Source organism: Orcinus orca, chromosome 20 (genome assembly GCF_937001465.1).
Source record: "Orcinus orca chromosome 20, mOrcOrc1.1, whole genome shotgun sequence".
Classification (NCBI taxonomy): Eukaryota; Metazoa; Chordata; class Mammalia; order Artiodactyla; family Delphinidae; genus Orcinus; species Orcinus orca.
Window position 1 is genome coordinate 27,834,846 of NC_064578.1, and position 17,336 is coordinate 27,852,181.

Consider the following 17,336-nt stretch of genomic DNA (forward strand, 5'->3'; position numbering starts at 1 on the left):
TTATGAACAATGATGCAAATATCCCCAACAAAATACTAGCAAACCAAATTCAGCACATCAAATTTAAAAGATTATACACCATGACCAAGTGAGATTTATTCCTGGAATGCAAGGATGGTTCAACATATGAAAATTGATCAATGTAATATGCCACATCAACAAAATGAAGGGAGGGCTTCCCTGGTGGCGCAGTGGTTGAGAGTCCGCCTGCTGATGCAGGGGACACGGGTTCATGCCCTGGTCTGGGAAGATCCCACATGCCGTGGAGCTGCTGGGCCCGTGAGCCATGGCCGCTGAGCCTGTGCGTCCGGAGTCTGTGCTCCGCAATGGGAGAGGCCACAACAGTGAGAGGCCTGCGTACCGCAAAAAAAACCAAAAACCAAAAACCAAAACAAAATGAAGGGAAAAAACCCACACAATCATTTCAATTGATGCAGAAAAAACCATGTGACAAAATTATACACCCTTTTACGATAAAAAAAAAATTCAACAAACCAGGAATAGAAGGAAACTACTCCACATAATAAAAGTCATATATGAAAAACCCATAGCAAACATCATACTCAATGTTGAAAGACTGAAAGCTTTTGCTTTAAGATCAGGAAAAGGCAAGGATGCCTGCTTTCACCACTTCTATTCAACACAGAACTGGCAGTTCTAGTCAGATTAGGCAAGAAAAAGAAATAAAAGACATCCAAATTGCAAAGGAAGAAGTAAAATAATCTGTTTGCAGATGACAGGATCTTCTATGTAGAAAACCCTAAAGACTCCACAAAAAACCTGTTAGAACTAATAAATGAATTCAGCAAGGCAGCAGGATACAAAGTCAACACAAACAAATCAGTTGTGTTTCTAAATATGAAAGATAACAATCTGAAAAGGAAATAACCAAAACAATTCCATTTATAATAGCATCAAAAAGAATAAAATACTTAGAAGTTAACTTAACCAAGGAGGTGGAAGATCTGTACAATGTAACTACAAAATGTTGCTGAAAGAAATTAAATAAGACATAAATAAATGGAAACATATCTCATGTTTATGGATTGGAAGACTCACTATTGTTAAAATGTCAATATTGGGACTTCCCTGGTGGCGCAGTGGTTAAGACTCCATGCTCCCAATGCAGGGGACCCAGGTTCAATCCCTGGTCAGGGAACTAGATCCCACATGCATGCCACAACTGAGAGTTCGTATGCCACAACTAAGGAGTCCGCATACTGCAACTAGGGAGCTGGCGAGCTGCAACTAAGGAGCTGGTGAGCGGCAACTAAGGAGCCTACCTGCCGCAACTAAGGAGCCCACGTGCCACAACTAAGGAGCTGGAGAGCTGCAACTAAGACCTGGAGCAACCAAATAAATAAGTAAATATTAAAAAACTAAAACTAAAAATAAAAATGTATTTTTCTTAAAAAAAGAAGTCAATATTACCCAAAGTGATCTACAGATTCAATGCAATTCCTATCAAAATCCCAATGACTTCTTTTTGGCAGAGATTAAAGAACACATCCTAAAATTCATATGGAATCTCAAGGGACCCCAAATAGTCAAAACAATCCTGAAAAAAAAATAAAACTGGAGGACTCACATTTCCTGATTTCAAAACTTGCTACAGTAATCAGAACAGTGTGGTATTGGCATAAAGGCAGACATACAGACCAATGGAACAGAATAGGGAGCCCAGAAATAAATCCTCACATATATAGTCAAATGATTTTTGACAAGAATGCCAAGACCATTCAATGGGGAAAGGACAGTCTTTTCAACAAAATGGTACTGGGAAAACTGGATATCCACATGCAAAGGAATGAGGTTGGACCCTTACCTCACACCATATATAAAAACTAAATCAAAATGGATCAAGGGAGACTTCCCTGGTGGCACAGTGGTTAAGAATCCGCCTTTCAATGCAGGGGGCACGGGTTCAATCCCTGGTCTGGGAAGATCCCACATGCTGCAGAGCAACTAAGCCCATGCACCACAACTACTGAGCCTGTGTTCTAGAGCCCACGAGCCACAACTACTGAGCCCAAGTGCCACAACTACTGAAGCCCACGCGCCTAGAGAAGGCGGGCTCCACAACAAGAGAAGCCACCACAATGAGAAGCCTGCTCACCGCAACTAGAGAAAGCCCACATGCAGCAATGAAGACCCAACGTTGCCAAAAATAAATGAATAAATAAAAATTTAAACAAGCAAACAAAAAAAACCAAAAATGGATCAAGGCCCCAAATGTAAGACTTAAAATAATAAAACTATTAGAAGCAAACATAGGATGAAAGCTGTGACACTGGGTTTGGCAGTGATTCCTTGGAGATGACACCAAAGGCACAGACATCAAAAGAATAAGCAGAAAAATTGGACTTCATGAAAATTTTAAAAATCATACATCAAAAGACTCTACCCACAGAGTAAAACGGCAACCCATAGAATGGGAAAAAATATTTGCAAAACATAAATCTGATAAGAATTAATATCCAGAATATAGAGAGAACTCCTAAAACTCAACAACAACAAAACAACCTAATTCAAAAATGGGAAAAGGACTTGAACAGACATTTCTCCAAAGATATACAAATGGCCAATAAGCACATGAAAAGATGCTCAACATCACTAATCATTAGGGAAATGCTAATCAAAACTATGAGATGCCACCTCGCACCCATTAGGATGGCAACTATCAAAAAACCAGAAAACAAAAAGTGTTGGTGAGGATGTGGAGAAACTGGAACCCTTGTACACTTTTCGTAGGAATGTAAAATGGTGTAGGTGCTGTGGAAAACAGTATGGAGGTGCTTCAAAAAATTCAAAATAGAATTATCCTATGACCCTGGATCCTGGATATATATTCAAGAAAGTTAAAAGCAGGGCCTTGAAGAGATATTTGTACACCCATGTTCATAGCAGCATTGATCATAATAGGTAAAACATGGAAGCAACCCAGTGTCCATTGATGGGTGAATGAATAAGCAAAATGTGATTATACACACAATGGAGTATTATTCAGTGTTTCAAAGGAAGGAAATTCTGCAGTATAGATGGACCTTGAGGACATCTAAGCTAAGTGAAATAAGCCAGTCCCCCAAAGACAAATAATGTATGATTCCACCTATAGGAGATACGTAGAGTAGTCAAATCCATAGAGATAGATAGTAGAATGATGGTTGCTAGGGGCAGGGGGGAGGGAAGAATGGGGAGTTACTGGGTAATGGGCATAGGATTTCAGTTTTACAAGATGAAAAGAGTCATGGGGATGGACGGTGGTGATGGAGTCACAACAACGTAAATGTCCTTAAAAGCACTGAACTGTAGTACACTTAAAAATGGTTAAGATAGGAAATTTTATGTGTATTTTAACACAATAAAAAAAATAAAAATAAAACTAAAGTCCATCTATCGCTTTAGAATATGGGAGTGGAGCTGAAGGAAACCATCCAGACTGCGCGCAGAGCTCTGGTCACCAGGATGTTCACCGCAAGGCTGGATGTCAACCTGGGCAGTCCCATCTTTCCTGCTACAGATGAACTGGCTCAGACAGCCACCTGAAATACCATGGCCTGGGGCAGCTTACGGCCTCCCCACAGGCAGAGCTCCTCGGACAGAGGGCTCCTGATCCAGGTCCAGCCCTTTGTTAAATTACAGGTAAAAAATTCACTCATAAGAGTCTTAAACAACTGTGAGTTTAACAACTCCTCCTTCCCTTCCCTCCTCCCCTCCCTTCTCCTCTCCAGGCACCATCATGGTTCATGACTCCTTGCCTCACTCCCCTCAATTGTCCCAAGAGCCCCTTATGAAAAGGTCATGCCTGGCCTCTCTGTTCCAAACACAACTCTCCCTCTGCCCCCAGCATGCCTGCCCCTTCGCTTGCGTTGTCTTCCTGCACCATAGTCACCACTACCTGATGTCTACCGCACATCTTTGTGTACTTGTGTACTGTCTGTTTCTACTGGCACATCAGCTCCCCGGGGCAGGGACTCTGTCGTACTCCTAGCTGTAGCCCAGTACCTAGTGCAGGGCCTGGCATGTAGAAACTCAGCAAATGTGTGCTGAGCGGGTTAACGGTTGCAGAATGGAGCCTGTGCTGGAGTCTGTGCTGTCAGTTACCCACCTCGCAGGAAGTAGGGGCATCACCCTAGCGAAAATGCCCTTTGGCTATCCTATCCCCAAGAAGTTTCTGGGGGTCTTCTTCCTGTGTGGCCTACCTTCTCTCCACCTTCTCTTCATCCTCCCTTCTCTCCTCTCTCCTTCTTCCTTCTTTTCAGGGGCAAATATTGCACTCCCAGCACATACACATGCTCCATGCCACGAGTCTGCCCTGCCCCGACATGTCCCGGTCCCTGCTGACCTCTTTGCACACAGGCCCCACCCACCCCAATCCTATCAAGGTATTTTTCCAGAAATACTTCCTTCCCTGAGAGGAATTCTGGGAAGGGCTATGGAAAGAATTAAAATGTTACCTCTTGTTTTTTTTATATAAAACAGAGGAAACGGTCCATATGTAGTAGGAGAAAACAAGATCCAATTAAATGTTTAACAAAGATTACGGTTCAGCCATTCTTTGGACAACTATGCAGCCACTTAAGATGACAGTATACTCATACTACAAAGAGCTAATTTCCTTAATATGTAAAGTGCTTTTACAGCTCAATAGGAAAAACACCAACAACTCAATGGAAAAGTATGCAAAGGATATGAACAGTTTATGGAAAAGGAACTATAAGTGAGCCTTAAATATTTGAAAGGATGCCCAAAATCATTCATAATAAGAGAAATGAAAAAAAAATAGGACACCATTACTTGTCTACCAGATCTGCAAATATGGAGAAGTTTGATAACATGTGTTGGGGAATGGGTGGGAAGCTGGCCTCCTCCTACATGTTGGTGGGAGTGAAAATTAGTACAACACTTAAGGAGGGTAATTTGCCAGATTTATCAAAGTTCAAACTGCATATTTTCCCCTTGACCTTGCAAACACACTCCTGGATGCTTTCCCTAAAGATTTATTCTCACGTAGACAAAAACGATGCTTGAACAAGGATATTTGTTACAGCACTGATTGAAATAACAAGAGATGAGAAACAACGTAAATGCCCAACAACAGTTATATCAATTATGCCACGCACTGAAATACTATGTAGCTGTTAAAAAGAAAAAGAAAAAAGGCAGATTTTTTTGTTTTGATGTGGAAAGATTTCCAAATTACATTAAATTAAAAAAAACAAGATAAAAAACACTATATACAGTATATTACCACTTGTGAGAAGGGGATATATATATATATATATATATATATATACACACACACACACACATATATATATATATCTCCATGAGCCCACCTGGACTGTGTTTGGAAGGAGACATAAGAACCTGATAACATTGGTTGTTTTCAGGAAGGGTTATCAGGTGTCCAGGAGACTGGGGAGGGAGGGAGACTTACTCTTCATTACATACCTTTTTATTTGTTTTATATTATTGTACTATGTGAATGTACTAGCTACTAAAAACTAAACAATTAAAAAAAGGATATCATAGCATTTAATCTTCCTTTAATACATAATTCCATGTTAAAAAGTGTTAATTCCATTTTGGTTTTTATGTTATGAGTCCACTAAAAAAGATAGGAATATACACATATAGGAATATACACATATAGAAAAAAGTCTGGAAGGAAGAAAAGCAAACTGAGAATAGAGGTCATCTGAGTGTGAACTCAACGTTCCCTCAAGTTCATTGAGGTTCTCCTTTGCCAAATGTCAGAGGCATCCCAGCTGGAAGGGCTGCTAAATACCTTTCTGGGAAAGACTCCTGTGTCTGGGAATTTATCAGAAGACTTTGGAGTGACTCACAGGATGTAGCAGGAGTCCCATCACAGAGAATCAGGGTTGAAACAGGCAGGGTAAATGAGTGAACTCAGGTTTCCGCAGGTCTCCCATCTTTTCACCCCAGGAAACCTACTGGTTTCATGCCCTGCTCTACTAGTGAGAGAGGATGACTGCAGAGCAGAAGAAGAGTCTGGGGTCAGAGATGGCCAGAAGCACTACTCTGACATTCATCTCCACCTTCCAGATCCACAGAGAGCTTGAAAATACTTAGGGACCCCCAAAGGAGCATAATGGGGGTTCATGGCAATTTCACCCAGCTCTCAAGGATCCAGGAAACCCCAGATGACATACAGGTTACATAAGCATGCTTATTTTATGGGTAACAAGTCCCACATATAACCAAGTGCTTGCCTGCCTCACCACTTCCTCCTAGTTTTAAGGACAGTGGATGGCAGAGATACGATCTTCAGGGTGGTGTGAGGGACCAAAAGCCTTCCCTTCTCCAGACAGCCTGCACTAACCATCAGACTGATCAATTTTTCACTTTTTGTTTGTTTGTTTCCTTCTCAAATCATTTGGGTGTTTGCCTTGCAGACTGAGTTTCATCCAAGATAGACTTTGGGCTACCAGCAGCACTCAGAAAATAGATCCGGTAAAGAAAACCCGTAGTTTACATCCTTAGAAGGCCTCCAAAAAGTTTTTACAAAGTATTTGCACCTGTATTTAATTTGCTTAATCCTTAGTGGGACTCTGTGGAAAGCAGAGGAGAGATTCTGGGATGGCAAATTAGTTTCCTAGCTTTGCTACAAAGAACCACAAACTGGGTGGATTAAAATGTAAGAAATTTATACTCTCACAGTTCTGGAGGCCAGAAGCCTGAAACCAAGGTGTGGGCAGGGCCATGCTCCCTCTGGAGCCTCTAGGGGTGGGCCCTGCCATGCCTCTTTTAGCTTCTGGTGGTTTCTGGGCAGTTCTTGGACCTGCTTAATTTGTAGATACCTCATTCCAATCTCTGCCTGTGTCACATGGCTGTCTTCTCCCCGTGTATCTCGATTTTCCTGTGCTGGCCTCCTCTCTTATAAGGACACCATTCATACTGAATTAAGGACCCACCTACTGTAGTATGACCTCATCTTAATTAATTACATCTGCTACGACCTTTGTTTGAAATAAAGCCACATTCTGAGGTAGAGGGGTTAGGACTTCAACGTATCCTTTTCAGGGACACAATTCAATCCGTAACAGACAGGGGAAGACACACTAAGTAATTTGGCTGAATTTTTCTCAGAGGGGAGGTGGGTATATGTGTTGGGTGTAAGGAGACTGACTTGGCCCTACAAATATCCAGGCACCTCTGTAACTGGTGGAGGAATATGGCCAAGCGTATTGGGAAACTCTTCCAAGGAACTTTCCCTTCCGCTTGTCTGCTTTCATCAAGGACCCATCACTCCTCATGCTGGTGCAGTACCTTGAAGGACATGTTATCATCCCCATTTTACAGAGGAGAAACTGAGGTTCTGAGAGATAAAACAGTCCATGGTCACCAAGCAAATTCAAGGTGCTGAGAGCCCTGGTCCTTCTGCCTCCCATGCCAGGCTCCAATCTAGCTGGTGCTGTGCTTTGTTTTTTTGTTTTTGTTTCTGTTTTTGGCTGCGTTGGGTCTTCGTTGCTGCGCAGGCTTTCTCTAGTTGCAGCGAGCGGGGGCTACTCTTCATTGGGGTGCGTGGACTTCTCATTGTGGTGGCTTCTCTTGTTGCGGAGCACGGGCTCCGGAACACAGGCTCAGTAGCTGTGGTACACAGGCTTAGTTGCTCCGTGGCATGTGGGATCTTCCCGGACCAGGGATCAAACCCGTGTCCCCTGCATTAGTAGGCGGATTCTTAACTACTGTGCCACCAGGGAAGTCCTGGTGCTGTGCTTTGGAGGGGAGGCAGGTGGGCATAATCAATGACCACTCGGTGCTATCGGTAAGTTTTGAGGAAAGCACGCTGGATGGGGGGCCTGCATGCACCATGAAATCATCAGATTCACCCCTGCTCTGTTCTCTGGTAAGAGATCAAGCCTAGTGCTTTCCGAGCTTACTGCTTCTTAGAAAGAAAAGCAATTTGGAGGGATGGGGCTCCATGTACTGGCCCCAGGTACACCCTACCTCCTGCCATCCCCAGGTTTGGGAGGCTTGGAAGTGCTGGGTTTCAAACTGCTTTTGAAGCCTGCAGAACCCCCAACCTCTTAAAAAGGAAACATAAGAACCCCAACGTATAAAATGGATGCAAACGGTGCTGAAGGTGGGGGGCCTCCCTGCACCTCCCCAAATGGCCATCCCAGCAAACTCCAGGTCCTGGCCCCCTGGGTGAGAAAATGGCTGAAAACGACTTGGAAACGCAAAAAGCAAGTAGCAAAACGACACCCATGTAAACAAAAGGGCACCCATGTGTTCACCTATTACTTATGAGGTTAAAACGCTCATCAGGAATAGCCTGTGGAGATTTGACATTAAGGAATTACTGTTAAAATGTTTAAAGTTATGCTGATGGTATTGTGGTTATGTCTTTTTAAAATCTTCTTACTTTAGTACATTGTGGGAAAGTTCAGTTGAGATGCTGCTGTGTCTGTTTGCCATTTGTTTCAAAATGAAGTGTGGTAGGGACGAAACTGGGCTGGTCTGGGGTGATGACTGTTGAAGCCTAAGTGGCGGTTACGTGGGGCTTGGTTATATCAAAACTGACATATTTGTACAGCTCAACCTAATTCTATTCCTTCTACTTTTATTTATTATTTTTATTTATTTATTTATTTTGGCTGCGTTTGTTGCTGCACGCGGGCTTTCTCTAGTTGCGGTGAGTGGGGGCTACTCTTCGTTGCGGTGCATGGGCTTCTCACTGCGGTGGCTCCTCTTGTTGCGGAGCACGGGCTCTAGAGCACAAGCTCAGTAGTTGTGGCGCACGGGCTTAGTTGCTCCACCGCATGTGGGATCCTCCCCGACCAGGGCTCGTACCCGTGTCCCCTGCATTGGCAGGCGGATTCTTAACCACTGCGCCTCCAGGGAGCCCCTATTCCTTCTACTTTTGCACATGTTTGGAACTGTCCATCATAAAAAGCTCTTTTAGGCTAAAAAGTCCCACTCAATGAGCAGCGGGGACTTCTGAATTCTTTAAAAGACAATTAGAAGGTGAAGCTCCAGGAGGTGACAGGAGCGGTGCGAAGGTGGGGAGGAATGGGAGGGAGCGGGAACGCAGCCGCGTCCCGAAACCCAAACCGGGTAACCCAGACCTGCTTTCCTCTGCGGCTCGAAACTCATCCCCCAAACTCTGCAGGGTGGCAGGCTGAGCGCTCCCCCGCCATCGGCGCCCCATCTGCCCACCCGTTCATCAGTCCAGCCGTCCGTCGGCCCGACCATCCATCAGGTCAGCTACCTGGCCATGGGTACGTCCAGCTCCAGAGTCCTCTGGCATACCCTCCTCCCCGCTCCGCGCGGCGTCTGCACCCCGAACCTCCCTGCGCAGCTCGCCCCAGCCGAGTCCCGCTGCCCCGCGAAGTGGTGGGCACTCACCGGCTACGCTCCCGGCTGCGCTCCCGGCTTCGCCGCGCTGAGCACGAAACTGAAAGTAGGCGCGGAGAGCAGCCTGGCGACGGGCGCGGGGAGCTGGCTGCCTCTGCCGGGAAATCACGTGGGTTCTCGGTGCCCCGGCGAGGGCGCGAGCGCGGGATGGGCGGGGGCAGCACACGCCCTCCTGCAGGGCCCGCGTCCCGCGCCTCTTGGAGCTCAGCCACCTGTACGGAGGACACCCAGAGACGGCACCAAGGGACGCGGGGAGCGCTCGCCCCTTTCCTGGATGCGATACTGAGGCGAAGGGATGAGGGTTGGCACACCCGGGTCGCGCCAGTAGACCCCGGGCTGAGTTCGGCTCTCCCTGCCTCTCTGGAGACTAAGACGGTATGGGACAGGGTAGGAAGGAGATGCTCGCTGTGCAGGAGGAGACTTAGAACCCAGGGGGTCCAGCCTCCTTTTCCTCAGTGCTCTCCAGGATGGAGGGAGGGGAGAAAAGAAAAATGACCATAATTGCCTTTACTGAGCCCTTGGCCCTTTGGACGGTGTTAAACGCTATGAATTTAGGACAGAGGTGAAGGAACTTGTCCAAGTCACACAAGGGACACAGGCAGAGATGAGGAAGAGATGGGACAAAGAGGACAGGAGAAGCAGAAGGAGGGTGAGAAGCCTCCCCCAGGCGGGGGTCAGCAGCAGTCCTGAGTGGCCACTAGTCCACTACCCTTTCAGAGCTGACTACAACCTCCCTGGCTTTTTGCATTCCTCCGGGGACAGGAGCTCCTGTCCTGCAGAGGATACATCCATCCCCGTGGATAGGTCTGCCCTCTAGGAAGATCATCCGCCCACCTTCCCACGACATCCCCAGAGTGCAGCAGCTTCCACTCCCAGCTCTTCTATCCCCCTGCCTCTCAAGCCAGCCGGGTGTGTGTGAGTGTGGGTGAGGGCACTGCATGGTGATGGTCACAGGCACAACCATCAGTGTCAGACACCCCTGGCTTCAAGTCCTCCTCTTCAGCTTACTGGCCAAATGCCTTTACTTCGCTGAGCCTGAAGTTTGCCATCTGTAGGATAAGAACCCCTCCACGCAGAGAGGTCACGAGAATCTGATGACCTAAAGTTCAGGCTAATGTAGGCTGTGCCTGAAGCCAATAGGTGTCCTTGTATTTTTGTCTCCTTCTGCTGGTCCCATGTCCCTGTGAGAAGGGAAACTGCTCCCCTTCCAGCACCAACTCTGATATCCAGAAATCACGTGACAGCACGGATTTTGCAGTCAAGTGCTTGTGGGTGATGACCAGCTCCACCATTTCAGGTAAATGCCCTGACTTCCCCAGGTCTCAGTTTCCTCATCTGCTAAATGGGGTATTCCAAGCTTCCCCGGGCCACTGCGGGGCATGGTGGGGAATGGATGAGAATGCGAATGTGGCTGTGACTGGGTGCACAGGAGGGATTATGCCCCAAGATCAGGATGTGCACTGCAGTTCAGCTCATGTTCATTGAACACCTGCTGTGTTATTGGCCTGAACCCCTGCTCCCTATCCAGGCTGAGAAGAGCAGATGGACACGTGGACAAATAACCACAATCCTGAGAGACAAAGGCAGACCATTTTCAGATGCATTTAATTTTGGACAGCCCCTTGAGGATGGCAGAAGAAGACAAGTTATCCCATTAGGCAGATGAGGAAGCTGAGATTCAGACAGGTCAAGTGAGTTGCTGAAAGTCACACAGCAGTCAGGAGCAGAGCTGGGTCTTAAACCCAATACCCTTTCCAGCCTGGAGATACCTGGCCTGCTGAGGTGGTTATCACTGAAGCACTCTGGGAGAGCTACCTTCCCAAATGCTCCCTACCCCCAGCCCGGCCGGTGGCCTGGAGTCCACTATCAGCACATTGCTCCTTTGGCTGAAGGTGTGCATATGCTCCTCTGGTATAAATTAAATGGCCATCCATCATTTACACTTGAGTGTGAACAAGCTAATAAGATTTTATTGGTGGGAGATCAAAGGGAATCTTGGGTGTTTGGATTTGGGGGTAGGAAACACAAGATGTGAGAGTCACGGGGACCAGAGGATGGAGCCCACATTTACTGGGCACCTCTGTGTGCCAAGTACCATCTCTGTGGAGTATAGCCAATAGGTGGCATTTGTGAGCACTTCGGACATACCAGAGAGTGTTCTGGGTACATGGGCTTGCTCCTTTAATCCTCACGGCAGCCCTTTTATCTCCATTTTTACAGGTGAAACAGAGACAGAGAGGGTAACATGCCGAGATTACACAGCTAGCAGCACAGGAGCCGGGATTTGGACCCAGGCAGGGCAGCTCCAGAACCCCTGCTCTTGGTCACCATGTGATACTCCCTCTAGGCTAACACAGTTCTTACCAGAACCCTATGTGGAAGGTATTATTATCATCCCATTTAACAGACGAGGAAACTGAGGCACAGAGGGACCCAAAATTAGTATTTCAGGATACTGGGCTTTGGACCCAGATTTGAAGGCCAAGCCTTCCCTCTGCGTTCCCCATTGCCCAAGGTTGGTCCAGAATACCAGGGGCCTATCCCGTCCTGGGTCAGCAGCCCAGGGGGCAGGATGTGCTTCCACAGGACCTGGCCTTGGGCAGCCCTTGTTTCCTCCCTGGAGGAAACAGCAAATGCCCCCACCCATGCTGGGGGACTTCCTGGTCTTTTGTCGTAGGCCTAGGTCTGAGTTTCTGGGCTTGGATGGAAGGGCCAGGACTGGGAGGGGTCCAGCAAGTTGGTGCTGTCCTGGCAAGCTCTGGGGTTCCACGTCTGTAAGTCCTCCTGTGCAGACCTGGCTGAGACGCTCTCCTGCGCCTGGGGTGGCAAAGGAAGCTGAGGGGCTGCACCTTTCTGGAGCAGAAATGAGCCCCAGGGCCTTCTAGGGTCCCAGCTGGGCTGGGGTCCGCAAGGGGCAAGACTCCAAGCAAGCTCTCTGTCTGCCCCTTGTGATGGTGAAAGTTTTCATTTTGGGGAAGGAGCTGCCCGGGGCTGCCAGGTCATCCTGATACTGTCCTTGGGGCATCAAGTTGGGGGCCTGGGCTTCCCAACCCTTTTGGGGGTGCTCTCTTGAGTGGAGTGAGTCTCCCAACTGGTGTCACTATCCTGGAGGCTTACATCCCAAGGCCTGGAATTTCCACGTTGGACTCAGGACTTAGGGACTGGTGAAACCACTCTGACTCTTTGTGCCAGGGGCCCTGCCTTCCAGCCCCCAGGAGCACTCCTGGTCAGCTTAGTGGGTCAGACCCTTTCTTTGGACCCTGAGGGAGGAAGAGAAACAGGCCCAAGAGAGCATTTAGAGGGGACCAAGGAGGAAGGAACCAGGCTCAGAAGATGGTGCCTTCCCCTCAAGTCTTCCCAAACCTGAAAAGGTGTCCCTCTGCGAAGCTCCACCCCAGATCCTCCCTCCTGGCCGTCTCTCCTGCCCGTCAAAATAAAGGCCAGGCCCCCTCTGCACCTTCAAGGTGTGGGCCCTGACCTCCTCTCTCTCCCTCTCCTCTTTGCTCTCTGTGCTACTCCGGCCTCCTTTAAGCTTCTTGACTCTCTTATGGTTCCTCCTAGGGACTCTGCACATGCCAGTGTCTTCCTATGCTTTTCCCCCTTCCATTTGGCCAATGTGGCAGCGAGGGATTTTCTTCACACACCTTCCCTGGAGCCTGGTACCTCCCAAGACTGAGATGGCAGAAAGAAGCCTTCTGTATTCTAGCCTGAGTGGGAAGAAGACACGCTTTGCGCATCATAAGGTGGTCTGGCTGGTGCTCATAAGAGGTTACTCTTCCATGTTAAAGTCTGATTTGCTTTTTAGAGGCTCCATCCTCGTCCTCTTCTACCAGAAACCAGACCTCTGTGAGGGCCCCCTACCCTCCCTGCCATCCTCCGGATCTGAAGCCCCTATGGTCCCATATTTCCTATCCAGCACTGGAACCACATGGAACACAGAATGGGTGACACCTCATACAGAAAGCTGGTCAGAACAGGAGATGGGACCTCGGTGGGTGGGTGGGGAAGAGGGCCCAGTGCTGTGGGGGAGGGAAGAGAGATGGTCTGAGAGACGCTCTCTGCTGACCGATGGGGAGGTTAAGAAACCCGGCCAGGGCTTCCCTGGTGGCGCAGTGGTTAAGAATCTGCCTACCAATGCAGGGGACACGGGTTCGAGCCCTGGTCCAGGAAGGTCCCACATGCCGCGGAGCAACTAAGCCCGTGCACCACAACTACTGAGCCCGCGTGCTACAACTACTGAAGCCCGTGCGCCTAGAGACCGTGCTCTGCAACAAGAGAAGCCACCGCCATGAGAAGCCCGTGCACTGCAACAAAGAGTAGGCCCCCGGGCTTCCCTGGTGGCGCAGTGTTTGAGAGTCCGCCTGCCGATGGAGGGGACACGGGTTCGTGCCCCGGTCTGGGAAGATCCCACATGCTGCGGAGAGCCTGGGCCCGTGAGCCATGGCTGCTGAGCCTACACGTCCAGAGCCTGTGCTCCGCAACGGGAGAGGCCACAACAGTGAGAAGCCAGCGTTTACCGCAAAAAAAAAAAAAAAAAAAAGAGTAGCCCCCACTTGCCGCAACTAGAGAAAGCCCACGCGCAGCAAGGAAGACCCAATGCAGGCAAAAATAAATAAATAAATAAATTAATTTTAAAAACCTCTCCTTAAAGAAAAAGAAAAAGAAAGAAACCCAGCCAGCTCCTGCTCCCTTTCTCTCTACCAAAGCCACACGCACAGGCAGATATTCAAAAAGACAGCAGGGTCAGCTCAGCGTATCCTGTGGGGAAACAGAAAGCTCTGGGCAGGGCCTTCTCCAGAATACCCCCTGCACACCCCAGTAATGGAGCCTGAGACTCCGCCATTAGAGTCATCTCATGTGGACAAATATCCTACAAGGTCAGCATGGAAAGGGAATTTGGGGATCATCAAGTCTAACTCTCTCATTTTATAGGAAGGGAAACTGAGGCTCGGGGCCGGGCGTGAACGAGCCTCCCAGCCCAGGGCTCTTCCTGCCACATCAGGTGCCATTAGGAGACCCGTGCCCTTAAGGGGGGCTGAGCTATCCGTGGGGTGGCAGAGACAATATTCTCCAGTGAAGCAGAAACAGGGATCCACGCTCTGGCCAAGTCATGGGTGTGCATTGCCACCCACAGGAGGAGGCACCTTGAGGGAAGGGGACCCAGGACTGCTAAGCTTCGATGACTGGAGAACCAGGGGCACTTGCAGCTCCGCCTGGGAAGGGCCTAGAAGATGAATGAGAGCCTCCCTGTCAGGCATGTGTCCCCAAAGCCTCCTCCAGCCCAGACTTTCGAGACATGACCTCAGGGGTGCCCACTGTGGTGACCCTTGTCCACAGGAGGTTCTGGGCAGACTCAACACTGCTCCTCAGATGACAAGCCCACTGTGAGTGCTCCCTGGGGCACAGAGGTGACCCATGGGGCAGACGGCCCCACAGCCTGCAGGGCCTTCATCTATATGCCCATGAAAAACTCCATCTCAACCCACCCTCTCTTCCTGTCCCCACCCCCCAAATGGTACCTCTCCCGAGTGGTCCCTCCTAGGCCCTGGGGAGGGCTGTGACTGCATCCCATCCGAGGAACCAAGGCCCGGCGAGCGGCCAGCTGGCCAGTGCTCTCCTGCCCTCCCCACCCCCTTAATCCACACCACCAGGGTTCCATTTCTGCAATCTCAGCGTCGTCCCAACAGACACACAGGCAGAAGGGTCACAAGATAAGGGAGGGATCATCTGGTCCCGTTGCCTGATTTCCTTTAGGACTCTGTGTCCACTTTCTTTAAGACATGAGGTACACGGGGCTTATTTTTTGGCCGCACCCCGAGAACCCTTGCCCCCTACAGTGGAAGTGCGGAGCTTTGACCGCTGGCCGGCCTGGGAAGTCCCGCTACGGCGCTCATTTCTCCAGGTGCACCCAAGACCACCTACCTTGGTCAATGTGGAAAAAGTCAGTTTAATCCTGAAGTCAAAAAGATGAGAATTTGGCCCTCCATTGTGCTCCCAATCACCCAGAAAAGAAACTCTAGGAATTATTTCAAGTGTTTCCGTCTATATTTAGGGCCCTCCACAGAGAGCCCTTTTGAGCTCTCTCATGAGATTTGCCGTTCCAGCCACCAGGCCTTTGCTCAGGCAGGCCCTTCCTCTGGCTATGCCCTCCCTCCCTCCTTCATGGTGCCTCTTCCTCTGAATTAAGACTCTAGGAGGAGTCTTCTCCCCCCAGAAGTCAGGTCCTAAGTCCTGGAGGGAAGGAGCCATATTTCCCCACCAATATCCTGTGCCTGACATAAGAGGGACAAGGGAGGGATTTGCTGAGTCAACCACTCACCCCTCTCTGCAGACATACTGGGAATCCAAGAGGCTTAAGTTCTCCTTCCTGGAGCAGGAGGCCTGGGTGGTAGTGATGGTGTGTGGTCAGGCCACTCGAGAAGTTCTCTTGTTTTTTGTACATCCCGTGCTCGACCAGATCCCGCTTCACCTCCACCCCACTCACGTTAACGCATTTGCCCCGCCCTCCACGCCCCCCACGCCCCGCCCCGCCCAGCTAGTGCTTGTTTTAATCCTTAGGCCAGAGTGGCTCCACCTGCTAGTTTATTAAAGGGAAACAACTGCCCTCCTGATGGTCCTTAACCTGAGGGTCAGTGAGGGACACGCCCCAGCTGCTGGTTCCCCTGGTAACTGATGACCCCACCTGATGTCAATTACGCTATGAATGGTAGCCTCCTTCTCCCCGCCCCACCCCCGCCCTGTCCGGCATTAACCAGTGAGGTGTCGCTCCAGAACCTTTTGCTTAAGATCCCCTGTCCAAGATCCCCAATGGTCTTGAGGTTGGGCAACTACAAGGCTCCCAGGCCTGCACACTGCAGCCCACAGGTGGTATCCTGGGGAGAGAAACCAGGTTCCCTGTGAGCAGGGGCCCTCCTCAGAGCAGAGAGCAACCCCCAAGCCCAGGACCCTCAACTCTCTATGCTGAGTGATGGGAGAGGTGTGGAGAGAGGTGGACCCTGGGGACTCTTGGGGTCAGCCTAGCACTGATATTCTACAAACAAAAGGGAGTTCCCCAGCACCTGCCGCGTGGGGATTCTGTGGCACGTCCTCTCCTGGATTCTCACTCATCCACATTCCCAACAGCTTCTTCCTGGTTTGAACCTGCACCAGGACTTTCCCGCGTGGCTCACTTCCTCCACCTTCGAAATGAAACCATCAGCAAAACAAGGTGACACTTCATCTGCTGGCAGTTGGATTTAGCTGCATTTTTACATTCCAGAGACCAAGTATGGATCCTCAACCAGGAGCATTAGCTTTACCACCTGGGAGAGAGCTTGTTAGAAATGTAGACTCACAGGCCCTACCCCAGGCTCACCAAACCAGAAACTCTGAGGATGAGCCCAGGAATCTGTGTTTTAACAACCCCTGCAGGTGATTCTGATACAGGCCAAAGTTTGAGACCCATAGCACTAGATAACTTTCAAATAGCCTCTTGATTTGGGGTTAGGAGTTGTATAAGCACCCAACCACCCACCCCTTTTTGCTTCATAGCTCCAGGCACAATTAGTGGTTATATAGTCTTTTGTTTGGCTAGATATTATCTATCTCTGCCTATGTCCCCTAGACTATAAGCTTCACAAAGTCATGACCATATGGGCCTGGCTCAGAGTAAGAACTCAACAGATATTGTTGAAAATCCATCCATCCATACATAAAAATGCTGGGGCCACAGAAACTGTTGACTCTGATATGAATGTGACGTGTGACCTTGAACAAATGTCCTTCTAGTTCTCAGCCTCTGGAACTCCCTTTGTACAGTGAAGGGGTGGGTCCAGCTGACCCTTGAGGGCCACGCCACTCTCTACCATTTTAGCAGAGGCTCAGTTTGACGCCTCCCCAATCCAGCCATCCCGCACCAGCGCCAACCAAGGCATCTGCTCCCACACCCCACCCCAAAGCCTTCTGGAGCTTCT

General features: G+C 49.1%; 1 protein-coding gene across 1 annotated transcript; it reads left to right on the forward strand.

The window, feature by feature from the left end:
• The first annotated feature begins 9,039 nt into the window (after window positions 1-9,039).
• LOC117199441 (uncharacterized) lies at window positions 9,040-15,863 on the forward strand. The gene is made up of 4 exons (XM_049703638.1): window positions 9,040-9,759; window positions 10,525-10,681; window positions 11,605-11,766; window positions 12,946-15,863. Exons 1-4 carry the CDS (start codon window positions 9,040-9,042, stop codon window positions 13,578-13,580), a joined length of 1,674 nt encoding a protein of 557 aa, XP_049559595.1. The 3' UTR covers window positions 13,581-15,863.
• Window positions 15,864-17,336: the final 1,473 nt, after the last annotated feature.

What these genes read in the sequence shown, in the direction of transcription:
- LOC117199441 (XM_049703638.1), top strand. Translation starts at nt 9,040, where the DNA reads ATGGGAGGGAGCGGGAACGCAGCCGCGTCCCGAAACCCAAACCGGGTA. An exon ending in CCTCTCTGGAGACTAAGACG is followed by an intron (nt 9,760 to 10,524) that starts GTATGGGACAGG and finishes TGAAGCCAATAG; the next exon opens with GTGTCCTTGTATTTTTGTCT. An exon ending in ACCAGAACCCTATGTGGAAG is followed by an intron (nt 11,767 to 12,945) that starts GTATTATTATCA and finishes GGTTCCTCCTAG; the next exon opens with GGACTCTGCACATGCCAGTG.